Genomic DNA, 22,921 nt, shown 5'->3' on the forward strand with positions numbered 1-22,921 from the left:
TGTTCATATATTTAGTACTCCAGAATGGTGGTTTGTTTTTATACACCAAAAGACAAAAAACAAAAAACACAAATGAAAAGAGAGATAAACACAGTATTAATTACAAGATTATAAAGCAAATAATGGTCTTTAGACTGTAGACCCAACCTCCCAGCTATTCCTTGTTTCAATTATGTGTTACTTGTTGCCAGTACACACTTTTATCATAGATTGACTAATTCTTAATTTATCTTAGATCTCATATCTTTCTTAAAGCTACTACTGAAATTATTCAAATGCTGCGACAGAGTTTAAACTGCTGTAATTATTTTGCATATAAACTTTGAAGACCTCCCATTTCAAAACAAATTCCTGTTTTGGTTTGTTCTTTATTTTTTCTGATAGGCTAAAAGGAGAGAGGGAGCACGCACAGAATTCTCAAATGCAAGAGCAAGTCGCACTCTGGCCTCTTGGAGGGCACTGTCGTCACAAGAGAAGGATTTGATACCTTGTTTGCTGTGGCCTCCCTTTTGCTGGCATAGTTAAGTGGACCTGTTTCTGACCTCCTGACTAGGCCTCAAAGGACTCGGGAGTGGAAAAAGTACAGAGAAACATAATAATGTTACCACCCAAATTCATGCTACTGCAAATTGTTTGGATCCATGTCAAAGGCAGAAATACAAGTGATGATAGCACATCCCTTGTACCCCTCCTGCAACATGGTGGCCAAGGTTTTTGCACAACACAACCTCCAACTCCTCTTGCTTCTTACTTATTTCAGATTCCTCCATCTTCTAAAGTGCGTGGGGGCAGGAATAAATAATAATAATAATAATAATTTATTATTATTATTATTATTATTATTATTATTATTATTATTATTATTTATATCCCACCCTTCCCGGTTTAAAAAGTGGGCTCAGGGCGGCTAACAGCAAATATAAAACATTAAAATGCGACTTAAAAATAGCATAAAACAGCATAGAATACAACATAAAATGCAGCATCAATATCAGTAAAATTCAAAAATTCAGGGGTCATTTTTTGGGGGGGGGGGACCGGGACCCAGTCAGTAGACATTGAACTATCACCAGGGCTAACTGGCCAAGTTGGTCCTACTGGGGCCAGCAAGGAGACCAGAGAAGAATTTAAATGTGGGGTCCCAGAAAGGGTTTCTTCATAGAAGAGTAAAGGGAAAAGGGAATAGAGGATCAGGCTAATTCAAACTGAAGGCTAGGCGGAATAGCTCTGTCTTACAGGCCCTGTGGAAGGAGATCAAGTCCTGCAGGGCCCTAGTCTTGTGGGACAGAGCATTCCACGAGGTCAGAGCCATCACTGAAAAGCCCTGGCCCTGGTGGAGGACAGTCTGGCTTCCTTAGGGCCCAGGACCTTTAAGCTATTGTTATTCATGGACCTTAGGGTCCTCTGCAGGACCTACCAGGAGAAGCGGTCCCGTAAGTATGCGGTCCTAGGCCGCGTAAGAAGGGCTATGTTTGGAACTACACCACTTGTTTTACTATACCACTGATTCTGTTTTTATTGTTTTTTGCCTGCTTCTCATAAACTGGCAAAAACAAAGAGATGCTGGGTTTATTATAGTTCAGCAACTTGTAGCTTCTGGATAAGGTGCAAGGATAATATGCTCACCTACAGCATATTACAGTAATCTAGTCACAAGGTTATCCTTACTTCCCTGTCCAGGAACAGTTGTAGTTGGTGCACCAAGCGAAGCTGCTTATGAGCCACAAATGGTCACCAGGGCTTCTAGTGACAGCAATGGATTTGGGTCTGAGCCCACCAAACTGTCACCCAGGGCAGGTAAACAACCCAATTCCGAGACCTAGAAACCACTCATAAATAAAAATAATTTTTAAATGGTAGGTGCTGCAGCAATCTAAAGGAGGTATTGTACCTGGCACTTCTAGTGATGCTGTTACGCTAAAGCATTGCAAGGCTGGAGTACTTCTTTCAACAAGATTCCCATTCCCAACGACACTGAGAAATTGTATTACTCGTTTTAGGCAGACCATTTGCTATTTCTGGGTTTGAACCTCTTTTTCCCATTGTTGCTCCAACTGAAATTGTGCGTTTCTGTGACCTTTACACACAATGTGGCTGCAGACATTGCATTACCATGATGCAGAATGCAGGGAAATTGGAGAAGTTGTGGACGACTGTTGCCATACCAATAAGGTATCCTTAAGCTCAGAAATGAACGGCAAGTAGAATACAAGTTGCCAAATTAGGAAATATTCTTAGTATACTGGAGTAAGAGGGGATGGTGTCAGCATCCCTCTCCCAAAACTGGGCAGCTGGGTCTTCTGTATACCCAGCTGCCCATTCCTATTCTGGCAGAATTTGTCTTATGCCGATGTCACATCCATGCTATACATTTAAAGCACTCATATACCTCTGGTACAGTTCCCCCAAAGAATCCTGGGAACTGCCCAGAGCTGTTACAAGACCCTACAGTGCCCAGGTTTCTTTGGGGGGGGGGAACCATGACTGGTATGATACTACTTTGAAAGTATGGTGTGCATCTTACCTGAGCCATTTATCCCCCTAGGTCAGTATTATCTACTCTTTAACTTGGCAATGGCCTGGTAAAGTTATAGACAGGACTTCTTTCCCAACGCTAACTGGGCATACCAGGGATTGAACCTAGGAAACTTCTACATGCAATGCATGTGCTCTACACCAGTGAGCTACGGCTCCGGACAGTGGCCAGGGCGGTTAACTCAACTGTTGACTCAGCAACTTGCCTCCCTTTCCTACTGTGTTCTGGCTAGCCCTTACCAGCATTGCTGCCTTTCTTCCTTGCTATATGGTCTTAACTGCAATGCAAATGGTCTGCAACCTCTTGCGCTCTCAGACCACTTCTGTCAAACTCTGGAGGGTTGGCTGGGCAAGTTGCTTCACCTCCTATCAAACTTTCAACCAGTGGACAAGTCCTAGTGCTCCCTGCCCTAGCCATGGCCTCTCCACCACAACCAAGATGTCACAACTACATTAACTGCTTAAACCAGTGTTTCCCAAACTTGGGTCTCCAGCTGTTTTTGGACTACAACTCCCATCAGCCCTAGCTAGCAAGACCGGTGGTCAGGGATGATGGGAACTGCAGTCCAAAAACAGCTAGAGACCAAAGTTTGGAAAACATTGATTTAAACAATTGGCTTCCAGCACAGTTCAGTACAGTTCCAGGACGTGGGTGGCGCTGTGGTCTAAACCACAGAGCCTAGGGCTTGCCGATCAGAAGGTTAGCGGTTCGAATCCCTGCGATGGGGTGAGCTCCTGTTGTTCGGTCCCTGCTCCTAGCAGTCGAAAGCACGCCAAAGTGCAAGTGCAAAGGCGGGAAGGTAAATAGCGTTTCCGTGCGCTGCTCTGGTTTCGCCAAAAGTAGCTTAGTCATGCTGGCCACATGACCTGGAAAAACTGTCTGCGGACAAATGTCGGCTCCCTCGGCCTGTAAAGCGAGATGAGCACCACAACTCCAGAGTCGTCTGCGACTAGACTTAACAGTCAGGGGTCCCTTTACTATGTGCCATTCCCTGCAACTAACTATACCAGAGAAAGGTGGTCACTGAGCCCAGCTGACAAATCTGCAACAGAGGAATCACTTTCCTTACCTGGTGAAATAGAAGGCTGTGGACTATATACTTCAATGAAAGCCGCACCGCTGTAAGCAATGCATAATAAAGCTACAGATCACACAGCCTTTACCACTCTGGACGGTGAGAGCGAGTCACAGAGGAGCTGCATGCCGATTTAAAGGAATCACAGCAGTAAGTACATGCTTGGATTCAGAACTCATCAGTAGTCAAACACTGGCACTTCAAGAGTGCAGATCAGCAATAGTATTTTTAGCATGATTGCGAACTTTTTGCACTTTCAGCCAGCTCCCTGTAGATTTGTACAGCTGAGTCATTATAGAAGCTTCTAAACTGCTCAGAACCAACAGCATAGCCTGGTACTTGGCAGGGCTTGTCCCTTCCAACCTACAGGCTGGGGCCTTGAGACAAATCTGGGCAATGCTGCAGTCCTGGTGTCCAGCACTTCGCCAAGATGCCAGCTGCTGCACCAAGACATGGCAAAGGAAATCTGACTCTCGACAAAGCATCCAGTCTTCGCTTACTAAAGCAGTCAACTGAAGGAGATTTATTCCTTTGCTGAATGATGCACTTGGGAAGGCCATCTACATTGCTACTTGCTTTTTAAAAACCTGCCTGGAACCCTGGAGAACCAATGCCAGCCCATGCAGAGAATACTAAACTGCGTGGACCAACAGTATGACTCAGTATAAAGTCGCTTCCTATGTTTCACAGTTTTCAATTTTGAACTCCTTCTCCAAAATAGGCTTTTCCATACATAGGCAAAATCAGCTCTCTTCTGCTGTTCCTCTGGCTCTGCAGAGTCATTGCAAAGCAGAAGAAACAGTAAGGGGCAAGGGAGGCTAGAACAGTGAACATGCAATGGCAGAGTTTTGCATGGGAACGCAGACACCCACTGCTGCTTCCCTGCTGTTCAGCCACTTCCAACACTTTTTTTTGCTGAAGGTGGTGGTGGGGAGGCCACCCAGCTCAAGCACAATTCTGTGCTTGGATTGAGAATCAAAGTGGTATGTGATTCAGAGCTGACTTAAGACCACGAGACGACAACACACCCATAGTTCAATTTGCAGAGGAGTTAATGTAGCTGCATGCACCAAAAGGCACACAATATTGCCAACTTGGGCCTGCTGTCAGGCTTTCCACCAGAGCACCTGTCCCCTTTTGCTGAAAGATTCTCAAAATATCCAATGCCCTTCTTTATCCGCTCATGCTCCATTTCACAGAACCACAGAATTGTAGAGTTGGAAGGCACAACGAGGATCATCTAGTCCAACCCCCTGCAATGCAGGAATCTTTCACCCAACATGGAACTCGAACCCACAACACTGAGATTAAGTCTCATGCTTTAACGACTCTATGTAGATTTCAATTTCCCCCCCTTTTTATTATGGACTGTTTATGTAATTATTGCTTATCGTAGGATGAAATGTGGGGCTAACTGTTTTTTTAGAAAAGTAAGTGCTTATACACACACAGAACACCCTGAATGTTATACAATACAATCCCTGCCCTCTAGGTGGGTTAATAGATGTGTGGGTGTTGCCACTCGTCCTATTTCTAATATGACTTTTCTCACATTGGGTATGGTCTGAAAATATCTTGCTATGCATATTGTCTGTTGAACCTTAGCTACAAATTCAAGCCCTACATTGACACTGGTTAACTTAATGGATTTATTTAACAGGTTATATACATAGCTCATTGGTAGCACTCCTAACACAGACCTATGCAGAACATCTCCTGGTGTTAGGGATGGGAGTAGAGAAGGAGTCACAAAGCTGGGCTGTACACTTCAGGGAACAATGAACAGTTAATTTACTGTGCCCACATGTACAACACATGATGCCCAGATTGAACTGGCGCTTGGGCCCATATGCAATGCTATTTCTGCCCTATGTCTCATAAATATGCTCCCAATGCCAATGGGATCGTTCTGCATTGCAAGAATGCCTCTAAATTGCACGCTCATAGTCAATGGAAACTGTTATCTAGGTTGGGAAATCTTAACTTTTGTGGTCAGGGCAAACTGCGGGCATCAGAGCAGACTTCTGCCATGGGCAGAATTTGAGCAAGTTTTGCATTACTGTAAAGAGACTCAAGCGGGATTTGCTTTGCTCGTTGGGGCTCCCATCCGAGGGAAGTTATTTTTGCAGCAGTATCTTACAGCTGGTTGCAGTGCAGTTAAGAAGTACTGTAGTCATATATTGCTGCAATACAATGGAGTCTAGTGCAGCAGGTCTACAGTACAGAAATAGGTTACGGAGCACGCTTTGTTCAGGTAGTTGCCTAGGCATGTCTGGTTAATGCTGGGCCTCTTTGAGGCTTCATGATCACATGCACACTGTCTGGGAATCCTTACTGATACGTTACCCCTTCGCACATTGCCTCCCTGACTTGTATTATATGCACTTTTAATGGGACATTGGGTACATCCAGCAGACTACATCATTTCCTTAATCACCACAGTCCCCACCTCCCCTGCAGAGACTGTCAAAGTGGCACACAGTTTTTACAGATGGCTACAGTTGAGCAAGTGCCAATACTGCCCCACCTTAAGATGTCTGCACCAAGCTCTTGCCCCAGCCCACTGCGGCCATTATTCTATTGCAATACAAGCAAGCCGTTAAAAGCACAATATATGCCCAGCAGAGTTAATGGCTGCATTTACAGGGCTCTTTGGGAATCAGTTTGGTAGCGCAGATGTCCTCTGAGCAACCAACATCTTCCACTAATGCAGCCCTGCATTAGTTTCCCTATAGAAACTAGTTGTATTAATGCAACACATCTGTTGCCAAAATGAGCACAGCCCAAAATGAAAACGGTGAAGGAACTAAAGTACTTCTCTGACAGGCAACTTTTGCAATCGAGACTAATAACATAAATGGGCCTTCGGCATGTGGTTTCAAGCCCACCCGCCCCACTTCCTGGGAACACCCACCTGTTCCCCACCCACCCCAATTACATGAGCAAGAGATGCACACAAGCCTTTCCTTAAGCCATTCTTGCTAGAAGTTTGCAGAACCACTCAGAAGCTATTTAAGATGCTGATGCCAAAAGCATTTACAACAGCCTGACGGGACCAGCAAAAATACTGGCGAAACATCATACTGATTTGTCCTGCCACCCGTGTCAAAGCCAGTGGTAGTTTCTGAGGCTTTAGCAGGATAAAAATATGTTTTGGTTTCTTCTGCAAAAGCCAATACAACACACATTCTCAAAGAACTGCACTGAGTATCATTGTAAACTTTGAGAAGCCCAGCTGAGCAAAAGCAGAATAGTTTTCAGAGGGCAGTGACTAGACTATTTTGGGTTTCTTTTACTTAGCTTGGCTTCTCCAAAGTTTCATCTTCCTGACTCATCACAGGCTGGCAAATCACAGAAACTCTGCAGTAGAAGAGGACAACAAACAGGTGCAAATGCTTGGCTCCCCCATGAAGGAAAAATTCAAAAGGATAATGGAATGTGAGAGTTTAGTGCAATCACATCCAGCCAGAGATACTATCCTAACCTGGTAGATACAGATCAGTAATCTCACAATAGGGATAGAGGCATCTCTCACAGGCCCTTGACCCAGGAAGAGGTACCACCCACTGCCCAGAGTCAAGATTTGGGCATCTGCTAATGAGCCGGAATGAGGCTCATTTCCTTTGTTTCTACACCCCCTGCAGGGGGCAGCTTCAATTGCTGTGGTAACTTCTGGTGGGTTGAAAAGCACAGTAAAAAACAACAAGATTCTAAATAAATACAATTAAACTCCTTGCTGTCATCAACTACCCACGTTGCAACAGCCTAAAATATTACAACAGCCCACGATCCGAAGCCACTTTGGGGAGCACAACTTTAGTCCTCCAACCAGCTGGCTCTACAGGAGCATCACAGAAAACACTACTACTGCCCCCGCCCAATATTTACCATTGCAATCTCAATGCAGTATCAGGTTTAGAAACTTATCACTCTCTATTAATTGGGGAGGGGGGCAGCTACAGTTTCCTTTCCCCAAAAGGACTCACTTAGCGCCCCAATATTACTCTTGAGGGAATGGGTGCCTTAGTAAAGCAATAACAATAATAATAATAATGTTAAGAAAGAAGCTGTTGGGAATAATCAGAACCTGCTGTTATGCCAGGAACATCTCCTGATGACAAAGCTGCAAAAAAAGGCAACCCGGCAACTGTTGCTGTGCGTCAGCAGAGTCACTCACCAGACTGCAGGCTAGGCTGGGCTGCAGCATCCGAATCCTGGGAGCTCCATGGCCTGTCCCACCCTGGCTGGCTGAGAGACTGCAGCCCAAGGCACAGGTCAGTGGTGTCTGGGAGACCACGCGGACCTTCCTGCACAGAAGATGGGAAGAGCATTTTGCTTGCTGCCACTCCCTTGGAGTCCTGGAAGTCTGCTCAGACAGGGGGGAAGAAAGAAAGAAAAACACACAGAAATAAAAATACACTCACGCACAAGCTCGGGAGTTTAGGAGTTTTGCAGAGGGAGAAGCCCAAACCAGATCTCACGATATTCGGCAGCTATTATTTCTACAGATAGTGATGACATGGAGGGGTGGCGGGGAGGAGAGGAGCAGAGCACCAGATGGCCTGCGCCCAGACCCACGTCCACCCTCCTATCCCGCCGGCACTAGTGACTGGGCCGGCATGTGATCAGGCTCTGCTGATGCTTACCGTTCTGCCAGAGACGTCACTCGGCCATGCAATATAGCCACATCTTCGCTTACATGACAGAGGTGGAGAGCAAGCCTGCCCATGGGAGCCAAGGCAGCATGCAGGAGGGGAGAAGAGGCGAGGCCAGCGGACACAGTTAAACAGGGAGCTGTAGCTTAGCTCTGAGCGGGGAGGTGGCTGGAGGCAGCAGCCATCCCCCTCAGTTAAAGCAGAGCAGCAGAGACAGCAGCACAGCGGCAGAGAGAGAGAGTGTGTGTGTAAGTGAGTGAGAAGAGAGAGATCACACTGTTGGCTTGGTGCTCTCCAGCTCCCCTGGCCCCGCCTCCCCACCCACAACCCCCCAAAAACCCTTTCGTCCTGGAATGTTTCCAGCTGCTGGCGCAAGCCCTGGAAGCAGCAAAATGCAAAGCTGAACAATTCTGCTAGCATCGTCTGTTTGCTTTAAACTTGGCTACCATGAGCCCTCACAGTCTCTGCATTGTAACCTTCAAATAAAAGATTCTGAGCTACGCGTTAACCTTCAAATAAAAGATTCTGAGCTATGCGTTGGGAGGTGCATGCACACTTAAGGGGTAGTGGTAACAGAGCCTGACGTTTAAACAGTGCTAAGGTTAAAGTCAGCATCCCCCTGCCTTAATAATAATATAAAAAAAACTATTTGGGGGGGGGGGGACAGCCACACCCAAAGCATAACCTGTCACTACACTGCTTTCCCATCTAAAAAAAAATATCTCTAAAATAAATGGCACAGGGATGTAGGAGGAAAAGGCAGTTATGTTTTGCAAGTCTCCAAATTCCAGCGTAATGCAGAACAGGGTGGGAGCCAGACCAGAGAACCTTGTCTCCTTTGAAGCTCTAGTCATAAGGTGTTCCAGCAGTAACATCCTGCTCACACTGCCACCCACCTGAGATTTAACAGCTGGAACAAACACCAAAGAGCACAGCTTACCTGTGCCAACCTCTGGAATTGCTAAGAAATGGCAGTTTCATTCTCGACTTAGAGCAGACATGATGCCTGAAACCCTAAAGGGGAGCTACAAAGCAGCCACATTTTTTGTACCGATTAAAGAGGAGGATCTTCGAGGATGCAAAATTAGCTTCTTGTTGAAATCATCCAGGGGTGTTTCTTTTGGGGGGGTGAGGGGGAGACAGTCAGTTATCAGTAAACCAACCATTTATCATTTTTCATGGTCAAGTATTACATGAAGTCAACACCACATTTATGTAGTAGGCAGCTTGCATTTTATGCATTATCGCCTGATAAAATCCTTCCTCTTCAGCCCAGCAAGAATTTCTACGCACCAAAGGACCCTCCAATTTAGGGATAAGCCATTTGCTGCCTTGCATCATAACCACAACTCATGTTCTGAAAAATTAAGCTGTATTACACTTGTTTTGAGTTTTATTGTAAACAAAATTTGCAACGGTTGGGAGTTGCCCTTAGGATGCTAAATGTAAACCAAAGGTTGCTGGATCCCAGTATTCCTGACATTTATAGTTAACTATTCATGAAAACTTTGTTAGCTATTGATAACTGATTACATTAAGTTTAGAATAGTCCTGTGTTTTTTGTTGGTCTCCCACAGCTGTGGAATTCTTTTCTCTTCCCCCTCAGATTTTTTTTTTTAAAAAACTGATAGAATATTTAAAACCTTGCAATTTAGGTTGTCATTTGTTGGCTAAGATTAAATTGGAGAGATGTTATTGTAAATGGATCAGATTGCATGTTATTCCCATTTTTTAAAAAGAGTGTGCTCTGAAAGTTTTGGGATAGAGGTGAATGCAAATTTAGGCTAGGAAGTCCTATTCTGGAACTCATGGGATTTTATAAAAAGCTATGACTTAAACATGCATGCTAGCTGGGTAGAGATTTTATCAAAACATTGTGGGGGGGCTTGGATTAGCTGAGTGGCTGAATTGTACATGCCTTTAGAGTGCTTCTTGCAAACACAGAACACTGATTAAGGATTCTCTATTAGAAACAGCAGAGGTCTAAGTACAATATTTAAAAAATCTGCACAAAGTGGCATTTGATGGGCAATATTGGTTGATATATTTCTTACAGAAGGGTGAAAAGGGAACACAATTCCTTGTTATCTATGTTTAGAATATGCCTAATAAACTATATGCTGCAACAGCAATGTTTAAAATGAGAAAATTGCTTGGGAAGGGCAGATGGTATAAGGCAGATCGTATAAAGTCCCCACACCCTGGCGGGCAATATTTAGCCGTGCGTTTTCGCCAAACCACAGCCCAGAGGTGAAAGTGCTCAGAAGAACATCTGAATCTGATCACAGTCTGTATAATTTTTTTAAAAAATCATTTGTGGCTGTATTAGGATGCCACAAATGGTGCACTGGGCTGACCAGCATTCAACCTGACTTGGAGAATTTGTGTCCATGATGGAACTTCAGCATAAGGCTCCAAGTTTGAGAGCGAAACTGGTAATTACCTAAAAACTGGAGAATAGACTTAGTAGTGTGTTTGCTGCAGGTCCATGCAGGCACAGGGGGGAAACTCACATAACACCACGGCAGCACACAAGTGTTTCCTAGGAGTTTCAGTTTTTAGCAAGAAAGCAGCAGTCTCATGGTTGCCAAGATATTCTTGAATGTGTGGGCAATGTCTGAAGTCTCAGAGCCAGAGGGAATGCTGAATAAAATTTATACTATTCCTGGGGAAAGAGTGAAAGGCAGGGCTTGGGTGCCCTCACATGGCTTTCCAACTTTCTCGTGGTAGCAGAATTATGCCAACTGCAAAGTACTGATGCAAACTTGCACCGATATCATTTGCACAGTTCACAGTAGTCCGATTTTATCACTTGCAACTCTTGGGGTTGTATCAAATCTACTGCTAAATGAAAGTCGCTAAGAGGAAGATTTGCTGCACTGGCAGAATGTCGTTGCACAAGGAAAAATTACATGCACTACCAAAGATGGCTGTGCAATGGGTTGCACAGCTGTTTCACAACTGTGTTGGATTCCTTTGTTGTGCAGCCTTTAAATACTGCCATCTCCTACAACCCAGGTTATGTCCACATGAAACATGCTCTGTGTTAATAGCCTTACAGGGCAATCCTATGCATGTCTGCTCAAAGACCCACTGAGTTCAGTATATTCCACAGACTAGCTGCTTTCATGCAGGAACCTTTTGAACTATGTCTACACATAAGTGCTACACTGCAAGTGTGGACTACAAGCCTATTCTAGAGCTATACTCTCAAGAACAACCATTTCCTTAAAATGCAGAGAAACAAAGCATATACCGGTATTTGTGAATGTTCACTCAACATGATCTCCTTTGCGGGAATAATATTCCTTTAATCTGAAATCCTGTTAAACATTAATACTACTCTCAGAAAGGAGTAAAACTTAAATCTTTTTAACAAGTGCCAGCTTATTCCCTTGGAGAATAAAGCCCAATCTTCATTCTCCGAGGGAACATCTCAATCAGCTAGGTAAAGCTACTGAATTGGGATTCTATGACTTTTTCTAAACCCAGAACTCACCCTAAAACTTCATATTTACTTTTGGCATTATAAGGGCCACCTTGTTTTTCCACTTACAAAGGAAAAGCATGTTCCACCGAAGGATGGAGGACAGCCCTAGGCATTTGCCCAAGTAGTAGTAATAGTAGTAGTAGTAGTAGTAGTAGTAATTTATTTATACACTGCCTAATAATAATAATAATAATAATAATAATAGTAATTTATTTATACACTGCCCATCTGGCTGGGTTTTCCCAGCCACTCTGGGCAGCTTCCAACAAAAGATTAAAAATACATTAAAACATCAGTCATTAAAAACTTCCTTAAACAGGGCTACCTCCAGATGTCTTCTAAACGTTAGATAGTTGTTTATTTCTTTGACATCTGATGGGAGGGCATTCCACAGGGCGGGTGCCACCACCGAGAAGGCCCTCTGCCTGGTTCCCTGCAACTGCTATTTTATGTTTGAGCACTTCGCTTCCCAAAAGGTCTATGTTTTCCACTGTCCATAGTTATGAAAACCTGGACAAACATCAGTTATTCAAAACACAGTAAACCAATTATTCTAAAACAAGCTGCTCTGTCGGTAGAGCATGAGACTTCTAATTTCAGGGTTGTGGATTCAAGCCCTTCCAATTCTATGATTCCTGTGCGATACCACAGAACGATGCAGGGAGGACAGCATGCCAGTCTACAGGAAACCAGGCTTCTTCTTGTAACTCTAAAACTATGTTTTTGTGATATCCCATGGTTGCTTAGTGGCTGTTTGTGGGCTGAGATGTCCACTTGCCATGCTCATTTTGAGCCTGCCTAAAACACGATGGTCTCTTTAAAGGAGTCAAGATCTAGGAGAGAGGCTCTCTTAGAAATTAACCTGGTATGAGCTTTGGAAGCAACGCCCACCCACTTCTATGATTTTCAGATTGCAGGCTGAATAGTCCTATAAGCATTTACATCAACAGGAGCAGATGGTATTCCCCAGGTGTCTGCAGGAGATCAAGTGATATTGCTATGAGAATGATGCCAGGTTATAAATCCTTCAGAGGCTCATGGCAGAGAAGGCAGTGCCACTGGGATTAGCAATTAGTATGACTGGAAACAGTGGGTAGATGCAGCCAATAAATTTCACCAAGTCATGCCCACATGCTTGATGAGATGCCGCCTGAGCAGAACCAGTTAAATGCTTCATTTTATGAAAGAAGGCTCAGCTCCTGCAAAGCTGCTGTTCAACCTCCCAAGAAGTAATCCTCTTAAAGTATTCAAAAGACCTTGTTAGCCCAGGTCTGGATTGCACAATCTGAATTTAACTTTCATCAAAAGGGCCTGGAGATGGCTACGGGCAGAGATTTAAGGCTCCATCAACAGTTTTACTGACCGAGGAACAGCATTTTCTTTTTTAAAAAAAAGATATTTATTGAAATTTTCCACTTTAATACATTAAAAAAATCAAAAAGAAAAAACAAAGAAGTTTAAAAACACATAGAGTTCACAATCCTTATTTTTCTATAACATATTTCCCTGACTTCCCCACACCTCCCCTTCTTATATTCCAATTCAAATTGTTAGTTCAGCAAGTTCTTATCCCTATTTTTTTACCTTTTTCTATTTAGTTCATTTTTAAAAAGCCAATTTTACCTTATAAACATCAATATTTATACATCAGTACTCATTCTTAAAACCTTTTTCTAAAGTCGACCCAAATTCCCTTCCACGACTTCCCCAATCTTCATACAAATAACAAAACAGAATAAAAACAAAAACAGATTATAATTATGCACCCTTTGGATTCCCAAACTCCACCCCCCCCTTTCCCAGTTTCAATCCCCAACAAATGTCCATCAGTCTTAATCTACTATCAGCCTGGAGATCTCACGTCCGAGGCTCTTAATTCTCTCTCAATTCCTCTCTGCCGGTTTTTTTGATGGTCCTTAATATTAAACACCAGATCTCGGAGAAGCTCTAGCCCAATGGGATCCATGTTTCTTCCAGCCAGACCTCCATACTTAAAAGTGGAGCCCGAATCTTGTTTCTTACTCCTTTCAAGTCCAAATGTCCCCAAAGCTCCAACTTCCATCTTAATCAGATTTGTAATCCTTAGATCTTCAGATCTCCACATAAGGAGATCTCTCCATTCTTCAATCTCCAATTCAAACCAGATTTTTGACATCCAGTTCTTATTTTCCTTTGTAGCCATCATGTCAGGCCTCTGGCTCTCCTTTGTCATCTGCAACATTACAGCTCCTCCTTCCTTTTCCTCAGGAACAACATATAAGCTCTGAAGTTTCTCTTCTTGTCCAGCTGCATGGACTTCCTGAGTCAAGTCCTTATCAAATTCAATGAGTTTATTTACTGTTAAATCCAGAGTTGCAACATTTGTAGCCAAAACATCAATTTGGCCTTGTAACTTTCCCAAGAGAACAAAAACTCTATCCAATTTAGCTTGTATTTTCCCTCCTTCAGCCATTCTTGTAATGTCCCAAAACCCCCTCTAGAGGGATTTTGGTTACTTAATATTCCTTCCAGTTCAAATCCAAAAGTCAAGTTAGTTTGTTTTCAACAAATTATAACCAAATTGTAACAAATATAACCAGCAGAGACAACAGAAACAAAGTTCTCTTTTTCAGTCTTGACAGCTGTCAAACTCTTCAATACCTCTTCAACAGGCTCTCTCGCGGATCACTCCCGGGTCCGGGGGGGTGGCACTTCAGCTCCCAAAATTAGCTCTTATCCTCCAGTAAGATTTATTATACTGCCAAATCGTGAAATTAATGTCTTTTACCCAATAAAAAAGAAAAGATTCTCTCGACCTTAGTTAGCAGGTCCTTGCTTTAGATTATTTACAAGACGGGGAGACTGACTTCCTGTTTGCGCCTTCCCCGATCATGCCTAATTAAAAAAAAAAAAAATTCTTTGCAAATCCAATTTCCGTACTACTCACGGGTTGTTGCTTTAAAGTCCAGTTACTCACAAGAAGAAGTCAGCGCTCTCCGGCCATGGCAATGCGGCTTCACTCCGCAGGAGAAGCAGTCGACTCTCAGCACCGCGCCGCTCACCCCGTCCCCCGTTCCGAAGCCTTTAAAAAGGCTCCTTCGCAGGTCAGGGGGGGCCCAAATGGTGCCCGCCGAGTCACCAGGTTCACAGGCTTCACCGCCTGTGATTTTTAAGGGTCCCCGCGTTGCCGCAGCGGGAAGACCCAAATCCTGCGGAGCCGATTCCCTCTGGCGCTCGGAGGGAATCCGCCATTCGCCGATGGCGCTAACCCGGAAGTCAGGAACAGCATTTTCGGAGGAATGCACTTTAAAGCTTAACTTCTCAAGGTCAAAAAACTGCACGCAAATTACTACTGTGGGTGTGTGATAAGGGAATTTACCACGTGCATGGTGGCGGGCTACAGTTCTATGTGCGCATAATACCACCAACATTAGTTAGAAGACATCATTCCCACATTATAGTTACGTGTTTCAAGGTTAAAGCTGACCCAACAACAAATCCATACAGCCCCATAAAATCTGATACGTAATGAATGCTCTGAAAAGATAGGGCCTTGAGTGCTGGAAAGAACTCGTCTATTCTATCTTTCTAGGTGGGTTTTTTGTTCTGTCCTGCAGCAGTGAAGAACCTTTGGCCCATGGGCCAAATTATTATTTTATTTATTTAAGTTTATACCCCACCCTTCTTCCCACAGGAGTCCAGAGAAGCAAACAAAAGGTGAAAAAACAAAAAAATATATAAGAAGGCATCCTAATCTGGTCACCAAGGCAGGCTTGCTTTCTTTTTTCAAACCACACACACCTGAAATCATGTGTTACATCAAGTGTGGAGCAGGGAAAGCCGTGACTAAAAAGAAACAACCATGAACTCTAAGTACACTCTAAATTGATCCTTGGTGAGTGAGTGTTGCTGTTAAGTGCCAATAAGCTTACCAGGATCCTACTGCATTACAGAAAACCTGATCAGAAACCATATGCAGTCAATCCCTACCAGAGGTAGGGCTTGCTGTCAGCATCAATCGGCTGATGGGCACCAAAAGCAAGCCCTACAGGGAAACATTTCCTTTGCCAGCATGGTTTGATTTCAACCCACCTGGGCAGAAGTTAAAGGTAAAGGGACCCCTGACCGTTAGGTCCAGTTGTGAACGACTCTGGGGTTGCGGCGCTCATCTCGCTTTACTGGCCGAGGGAGCCAGCAGTAGTAGTTTATATAAACTTGAGGAAAGAAAACACTTCACCTGGCATTGCAGTGACATCAGCTAATGAACAGGTGGGCTTCCCCACCCACCTGCTGAAGTGGCCTGGTACTTGCGGGCAGATTAAATGCAAATAATCTCCAAATCAAAAGGACCTAAACAGCACTCAGTCCGTTATCTGTGTCCTAAAACAGGATTTGTTATGGATAATTCACAGCCATCTGGATATTATCTAACGTGTGAACCCAAGAAGGTCCACTGCCTCCATTTCCCCCAAACATAATGCAGGTAGAAATCATAGTTATTTCTAATAAAAATAACTTAATTGCTAATTGCTTTACTTATACAGTGAGGATGGGGGATTTTAGCTAAATGAGCACCCAGGGTACAGCTTACATATATTTAACTACTTGTGGAGCATTTTGTTTCTCTCTAAATACTATTACCAACTTTGGGCTCCAGCTTTGGGAGATTTATAAATCCCTGGCTGCTTCCTGCATCCAAATCCTCAAGGCTGCAGAACAAGACTCAGATCATTTTCATAGGCTTGCTCACTGTCTTTGGATTAGTGTCTTCTTCATTTGCTATCTGTAGATTTAAGGACTAATTTACGACTAATTTAACACTGACTTGCCTGTTATACTGCCACATTCAAGAAAAAGAGCACTTCGGCTACACAACTACAATGTAAACTGAAGCTTTTCTAATTTTACAAAAACTATTTATGCCTGCAATTCTGATTTATTTTTTGCACTGCTCATTACAAGCACAAAATGAAAACAAATGTGTGCTTTCCAACCTCATCAGACAGGGCCAATTTTTAACCATTTAGAAGCATTGGGTAGTAGCATTTGTTTTATTTTAGTGATGGTGCAGTTTGGCTTGTGTTTTAATACAACAGTCTTTACCTATGGAATGGGTCTGGTCATGCGGCAGAAAGTAGGGAACAGGTGTGCTTGGGAACTTGAAGTTTACCCAGAGTATCAGGAATATAATCCTCATCTGACTCTGCCAGCTGCTGTTCCTCCAGATCGCACACCTTGCTACCAACTTATTCGCTAGCTATTTTAAACCGTCAAGGAAACTCATACATTGACTGTAAATATTACAACTGCATAGAAGCCTGCAGACTAACACACCCCATATGTTAAAATATTATAATCAACTCATTAAGTCACCTGATAATAGATCTCTTTCTTTTGCAATGGGTGTTGTGCAGACTCCCTTGAAGTCAAGTGAGTTCCCCAGCATGCCGTTTATTTGTCGGAAAATCTTTGCGTTGCTGCACGTGGTCAAAGCTGGAACGTCACAGTTGTCCCAGCAATCTTTTATGGTCCTTCCAGTACTGTCCTTCTGGAAACAAAAGCAACCATATTAGCACCACAGAAGGGAGGGGGACCTTAGGTCAGAGAGCCTGAATGCAGTCCTCCATGCCTCTCCATTTGGTCACTGAGTGCTTGTTCGCATTTGGGCTACTCTGGTGTAATTTGAATAGAGGGGAAAGAGTAGTGTACAAGGAGCAACTTTGTGGTCTTTCCCTTTTGTGTGTTGCTCCCTTTGTGGTTGCTCCCTTTTGTGTGTTGCCCCTGGCTTTTGGTGTGTTGATTCTATGCCAATTAAGTACAGACAGTGCAGGAATAAAGATAGCTGTATACACACCTCAATTTCTTTTTTTAATCCCTACCCAGGAACTGCGCAAAAGCACACAGGCAACTGTAAATTCTCAGCATACATTTTTGCAGTTTTCCGGTTTTGTACAAATTCAAGGGCCAGAATGTGCAATATCTGAGACAGAATTTTTGAATTTGGTTTGCTTGTGCAATTTTCTGGTTTTGGTACAAGTGTTTGGGATCAAGGGGAGGGAAATATTGCTCCACTAAGGAATGCGTAGGAAATAGGTACCAGAATGGCTGGAAAAGGAATGAGAGCATTGAGGAAGTACTAAGTGTGGAAATAGGGAGTATCAGAATGTGACAATGGATCCACCCACCCCAAAACACAAACAATCTGCAAGCCTAAATGGAGAGGGTTGGAGCCCAATTTATCAGATCATCCCTGTACTGAGTTATCCCTGAATTTGCAGAGGAAAGGGATTGAGACTGTTGTTTGAGAGTAACACCATGGGGACTATGCAAATTAAATGGAAACACAAACAACTGCACACACACAATAAAACTCCGCTCTAGACAAGCTCCAAGACTGTCTGCCCTGTACCAGTCACCAGCTTCACACAACATCCTCAAGTGCTTTTGTCTGACAAAGGTTATTCTTGAACTGCCACCCTGCTTCTTGCCTGCCTGAATAGAGAGGTGTGAACATAGAAAGGCACCTTTTGACTTTTCTATGGCTGGAATATAGCCTACTGTACAAAGGCAGGATTCTTAAGAAGAGTTTGGATTTGATATCCTGCTTTATCACTACCCGAAGGAGTCTCAAAGCGGCTAACATTCTCCTTTCCCTTCCTCCCCCAGAACAAATTCTGTGATGTGAGTGGGGCTGGGAGACTTCAAAGAAGTGTGACTGGCCCAAGGTCACCCAGCAGCTGCATGTGGAGGAGCGGAGACATGAACCCGGTTCACCAAATTACCACTCTTAACCACTACACCACGCTGCCTCTTAACCTTTGCTTTGCCCACTTTTGCCTCCAGCTCTGCCTGCCACTAGGCTTGTTCCCCCCCAAAGGGTATGTAATGCTTGGGTTGAAATAGATTACCCACCTTGGAACAGCATAATGAAAGTGATGCTACAAGCAACAACTTTTAACTAAACGCTTTCAGAATGTGCTTAAGGAGTCAGCCACAACAGCTTTGGAATCAAACACAATGGTAATAAACCAAATACTTAGCATACTCTCAAGTTAGCATTTCCAAGTTTGTGTGAGTGGGTGATTCAGAGCTAGGGTCATTTTCGCTTCCTGTCAATGTAGTCTTTTCATACCATTAATCAAATGATTCCAGTGTCCTCTACTCCACCAACCGCGCCTGCTCAAGGCTTCATCCTCCACACACCAACACAGGCACACAAATGTATGTTTTCAGATATTGCCAAGAACAGACCTGGAGACATGGGGATTGGGGCTTGACTGCTTAAAGTGCAGCATATTAATAAAGCAGTGGCTGCAGATTTAAACTCGCACTTCGTAACTCTTGCAACGGTTTCTTAACTTTTGAGACTCTGTGCTTGAGTCTCCAAAGCTTTCTGCACTATGAGGACTAGAACGCTTAATGAAATCAGGACTCAGCAATGTTGAATTCCAGCTTCTAGAACACACAGCTGCAGCTACTTTGTGGTCATCAGCAAGCAGCACAACCACCAGCAAGGAAAAAACCTGAACACAGCACAGTCCTTAAAATATCTGTACTATCAGAGAACACACCACAGACAGCCCTTCTAGAGTAAACAGCTAATGAAAACAACTGACTTAGGATAACGCCATCTAGCAAGTATTATTCCTGACTCCACCACCCCTGTTCCTGAAGTTTAGGGCCAACAATGAAATACAAATCAGTTAAGCTATCCAGCCTTTTTTATATATATATAAAAAAACTTGTACAGTGGTACATTTTTTTTAAGTTTCATATGCAGTACACAAGCAATTTATGCACAATCAATTCAAGTATCCTCTCCAGTTGAAATTTCCAACAACCCTAAAACTACAGTGCCCAGAATCCTTTGAGGCAAAGAACGTGCCTCAAACGTGCTTTAGAAGTCCCTTCTCTTTGCGGGGAAGTTTGAGCTACCTCAATTTCTAGCCTTAGCGTCCACTAACTCACCTCCAAAGAACTTAATTCTTTCTCTACTAGCAGAAAATGTATTTTTTCCACCATGGTACAAACTGAAACTGTGAGCGTTGGGTAGAAAAGCACTTCGAAGGAAAGCACGCCCTCCCTCACAAAACACAGGATAAAATAACAGTAAAGCCAAGCGGATTTCAGTCAGTGGGTCAGAACCAGGGCTTGTTTTCGGCAGCATTTCCCACGAGCTCAGCTCCAGCGCCTCTCAGGTGAGCCCCCTTACCATTATAAGAGAACAAAGGAAGCGTTCATGTTGAGTCCCGGCACCGCTTTTTCTATAATAGCCCTGGCCAGAACCCATACAAGCAATACCACCATTTTTATCATTTTGCTGTTTAAAAACTTTTGTAGCGAAAGAAGCAGAAAATGGGGAGGAAAGATGTGCAATTTATTGCACGTGCGAAGACTTTCTACTCGAGTCCCACCGAGTTCAATGGCCCGTATTCCCAGTCATTTGTACACAGGTTTGCAATCTAGTAGCGTGCGCCTAGCGACGCCTACTCAGAAGTAAGTCCTGCTGAATTAAATGGGGCTTACTCCTAGGTAACTGGGGTTAGGATTGTAGCCTAATGGGGATGGGGGGGGGGTTGGGAAACAGAAAAGCGGGTGGAGCAAGAAAAGCGGAGAGCCAGCTAGAGAAAAACGAAACCAGCGGGGGAAATGCAGACAGGCACGGATGCGCACAAGAAGGGAGGTATCTCCACGCCCATGTCCATCGGAATTAAGAGCAACTTCGCTTTTTAGAAAGCGAAGCCCATTACACAAACCGAAGTAGGGGAGCGGAGACGAGAGGGAGTGTTGCCGCTCCTATGCGCCCCCCTCTATACAGCCCTTTTTATGTGCTTACGATAAGTCAATATTCACGCTGAAGGTCGTGTGAACGCCGCCGCGCCCCGCTAAGGGTCCCCAGGGCGACTAGCTCTGGGCGACTCCCAAACCGAAACGAAACACCTGCACGCGGACGGGGCGGAGAGCCAGAAGCCGCGCGCGGCTCGAGCACGTGAGAACGCTGGGGGAGCCAGACCCGCCCCGGCCACCCCCTTCCTAGGCAGGCGACGAGGCCGCGTCTTCCCGCGTTGCAAAGCCCTCGGGGGCCCCCCGCCCTCTGCCCACCCGCCGCGGTCACCGAGGGGGTTTTGCAATCCCCGCTTTGAGCCTCTCGCTGCGCCGCCGTTGCTTCGCCCTCCTCCTTTTCCCCGCTCCTGTCTCGGTCCAGCCTCGGACTCACCGGGACCGTAAAGGCCATCCCAAGGCAACCCGCTCGGAAACCCCGCGCGAGCGCTGCACGCGGGAAACTTATACCTGCGCGTCCGCACGTGGCTCCCCTCCTCCTCCTCCCCGGGGCGGAGGAAAAGGCGCTAATTAGGGGGTCGTCGTTAAAAACAAGGAGAAGCAAAGCCCTGCGCGCGCGCGCTTCCCCGGGGGGTCGGGCGAAGCGTCGCCGGGTCTGCCCCACCCTCGCGTGCAGGAGTTTGCAAACGCTCCCTGCCAGCCAGAAAGGAGTAGTTTTCAGCACAGGAGGCCGGCTAATTAATCAGCCCTTTGCCTCAGTGCCTCACGTATACTTTTGCACGCTCGAATGGCCACGCAAAAGCTTAGATTTATTTTTAACTGCGCAACGCCACCCATAGAAATGCACCAAGGCTAGCAAGCTATCCTGTTTATTTGGAAAAAAGCAATGCATGCATATGTACTTCATTCTGCCGCTGTCGGCCTCCCCACCCGGTGCAAGGCGATTTGCACGACAAATTTGCAACAGCTGAGGACGCGCACCTCGCTGATGAGGGAGCAAGACCCGCTGGATACAGTAGGCCTTACCTTTGAGTAGAGGCTGCACTGTAAAAAACCTTAAAACGCCTTGCCAAGAGCCCTCCCAAGCCAAACAGATAAAACAGCTATAGTTTTTTTAAAAGTCATCTGAAGGCAGCCCTGTTCAAGGAAGCTTTTAGTGTGTGGTGTCGTTTAAACTATTATTTTAGTTGGCACCTGCCCAGAGTGGCTGGGGCAACCCAGTCAGATTGGTAGCATACAAATAATAAAATTATTATTATGAGGAAGGGACGCGGGTGGGGCTGTGGGTTAAACCACAGAGCCTAGGACTTGCCAATCAGAAGGTCGGCGGTTCGAATCCCCGTGAAGGGGTGAGCTCCCGTTGCTCGGTCCCTGCTCCTGCCAACCTAGCAGTTCGAAAGCACGTCAAAGTGCAAGTAGATAAATAGGTACCGCTCCGGCGGGAAGGTAAACGGCGTTTCCGTGCGCTGCTCTGGTTCGCCAGAAGCGGCTTAGTCATGCTGGCCACATGACCCGGAAGCTGTATGCCGGCTCCCTCGGCCAGTAAAGCAAGATGAGCGCCGCAACCCCAGAGTCGGTCACGACTGGACCTAATGGTCAGGGGTCCCTTTACCTTTACCTTTATTATGAGGAAGCCCCTGCATGCAGAGAGCACAGCTGTGGCGTACTCCCAATAGCCAGCTCAATCCCTCTGGGAAAAACACCGGACCAGTGCTTTTTTTCTGGGGGTGGCGCAGGAGTACGCATACCCCTAAACATTTTGTGAATCTAACGGGAGAAGAAACTAAAATTCTTTAAAAAATTAGTTTCTTCTCCAGCATGGTGAATTGTCAGTTCCATTGAATAGCACGGTGAATCGTTAGTTCTGTTGCTACCCCTGATGTCCATTTACTGTATTCAGTTATCCCGATTTGAACTATAAAATTGTGATTTTCTTGAGTCAAAATGAAAGTAACCCAAACATATTTTTTTTAGAAAAAAAGCGCTGTAAGGGACATAAGAGTAACAGTACGCTTCCCCTTTATCCCCCCCCCAGCAACCAGTAATCAGAGACAAACCATCTCCTCCTGCGATTAGCTTCCTCCTCCAGCAATTTATCTAATGCCCTTCTGAAGCCATCCAAGTTGGAGGCTATGTGGAAGCATGTGTTGTGTGTTGAAGAAGTGCTCCTTCCGTCTCCTTTGTGTAGTGTGAACACCCAACCTCACAATCCACACACACCTCTGTTCATAGGCGCCAACTCCTGGGGGCCGATAAATAAAATGTTTGAGGGGGCCAGGGCCTCTGCAAAGTTGATGGGCATTGCCAATCAAATTGTTTGTGTGTGTTGTATCATGTGTGTTGTATCATGTGATCAGGGTGGGGTTTATTTGCGCACACCCCTCAATATTTTATTCAAGATGGCC

General features: G+C 44.8%; 1 protein-coding gene across 6 annotated transcripts in view; it reads right to left on the bottom strand.

Moving 5' to 3' along the window:
- Window positions 1–21,152, bottom strand: part of CPEB1 (cytoplasmic polyadenylation element binding protein 1) — a 51,553-nt gene extending 30,401 nt beyond the window's left edge. For 2 of the 6 annotated variants that reach the window (XM_053364944.1, XM_053364942.1), the window contains exons 1-3: window positions 20,953–21,144; window positions 17,109–17,283; window positions 7,789–7,977 (exon numbers count right to left, since the gene is read on the bottom strand). In XM_053364944.1, coding sequence (XP_053220919.1) covers window positions 7,789–7,977; window positions 17,109–17,283; window positions 20,953–20,970 — 382 coding nt within the window. In that variant the 5' untranslated portion in view covers window positions 20,971–21,144. Of the gene's footprint in view, window positions 1–7,788; window positions 7,978–8,257; window positions 8,520–17,108; window positions 17,284–20,952 lie in introns of those variants that run through there. The other 4 variants (XM_053364945.1, XM_053364946.1, XM_053364943.1 and 1 more) reach the window with 4 other exon arrangements.
- Window positions 21,153–22,921: the final 1,769 nt, after the last annotated feature.

The sequence above is a fragment of the Podarcis raffonei genome, chromosome 14 (genome assembly GCF_027172205.1).
Source record: "Podarcis raffonei isolate rPodRaf1 chromosome 14, rPodRaf1.pri, whole genome shotgun sequence".
Classification (NCBI taxonomy): domain Eukaryota; kingdom Metazoa; phylum Chordata; class Lepidosauria; order Squamata; family Lacertidae; genus Podarcis; species Podarcis raffonei.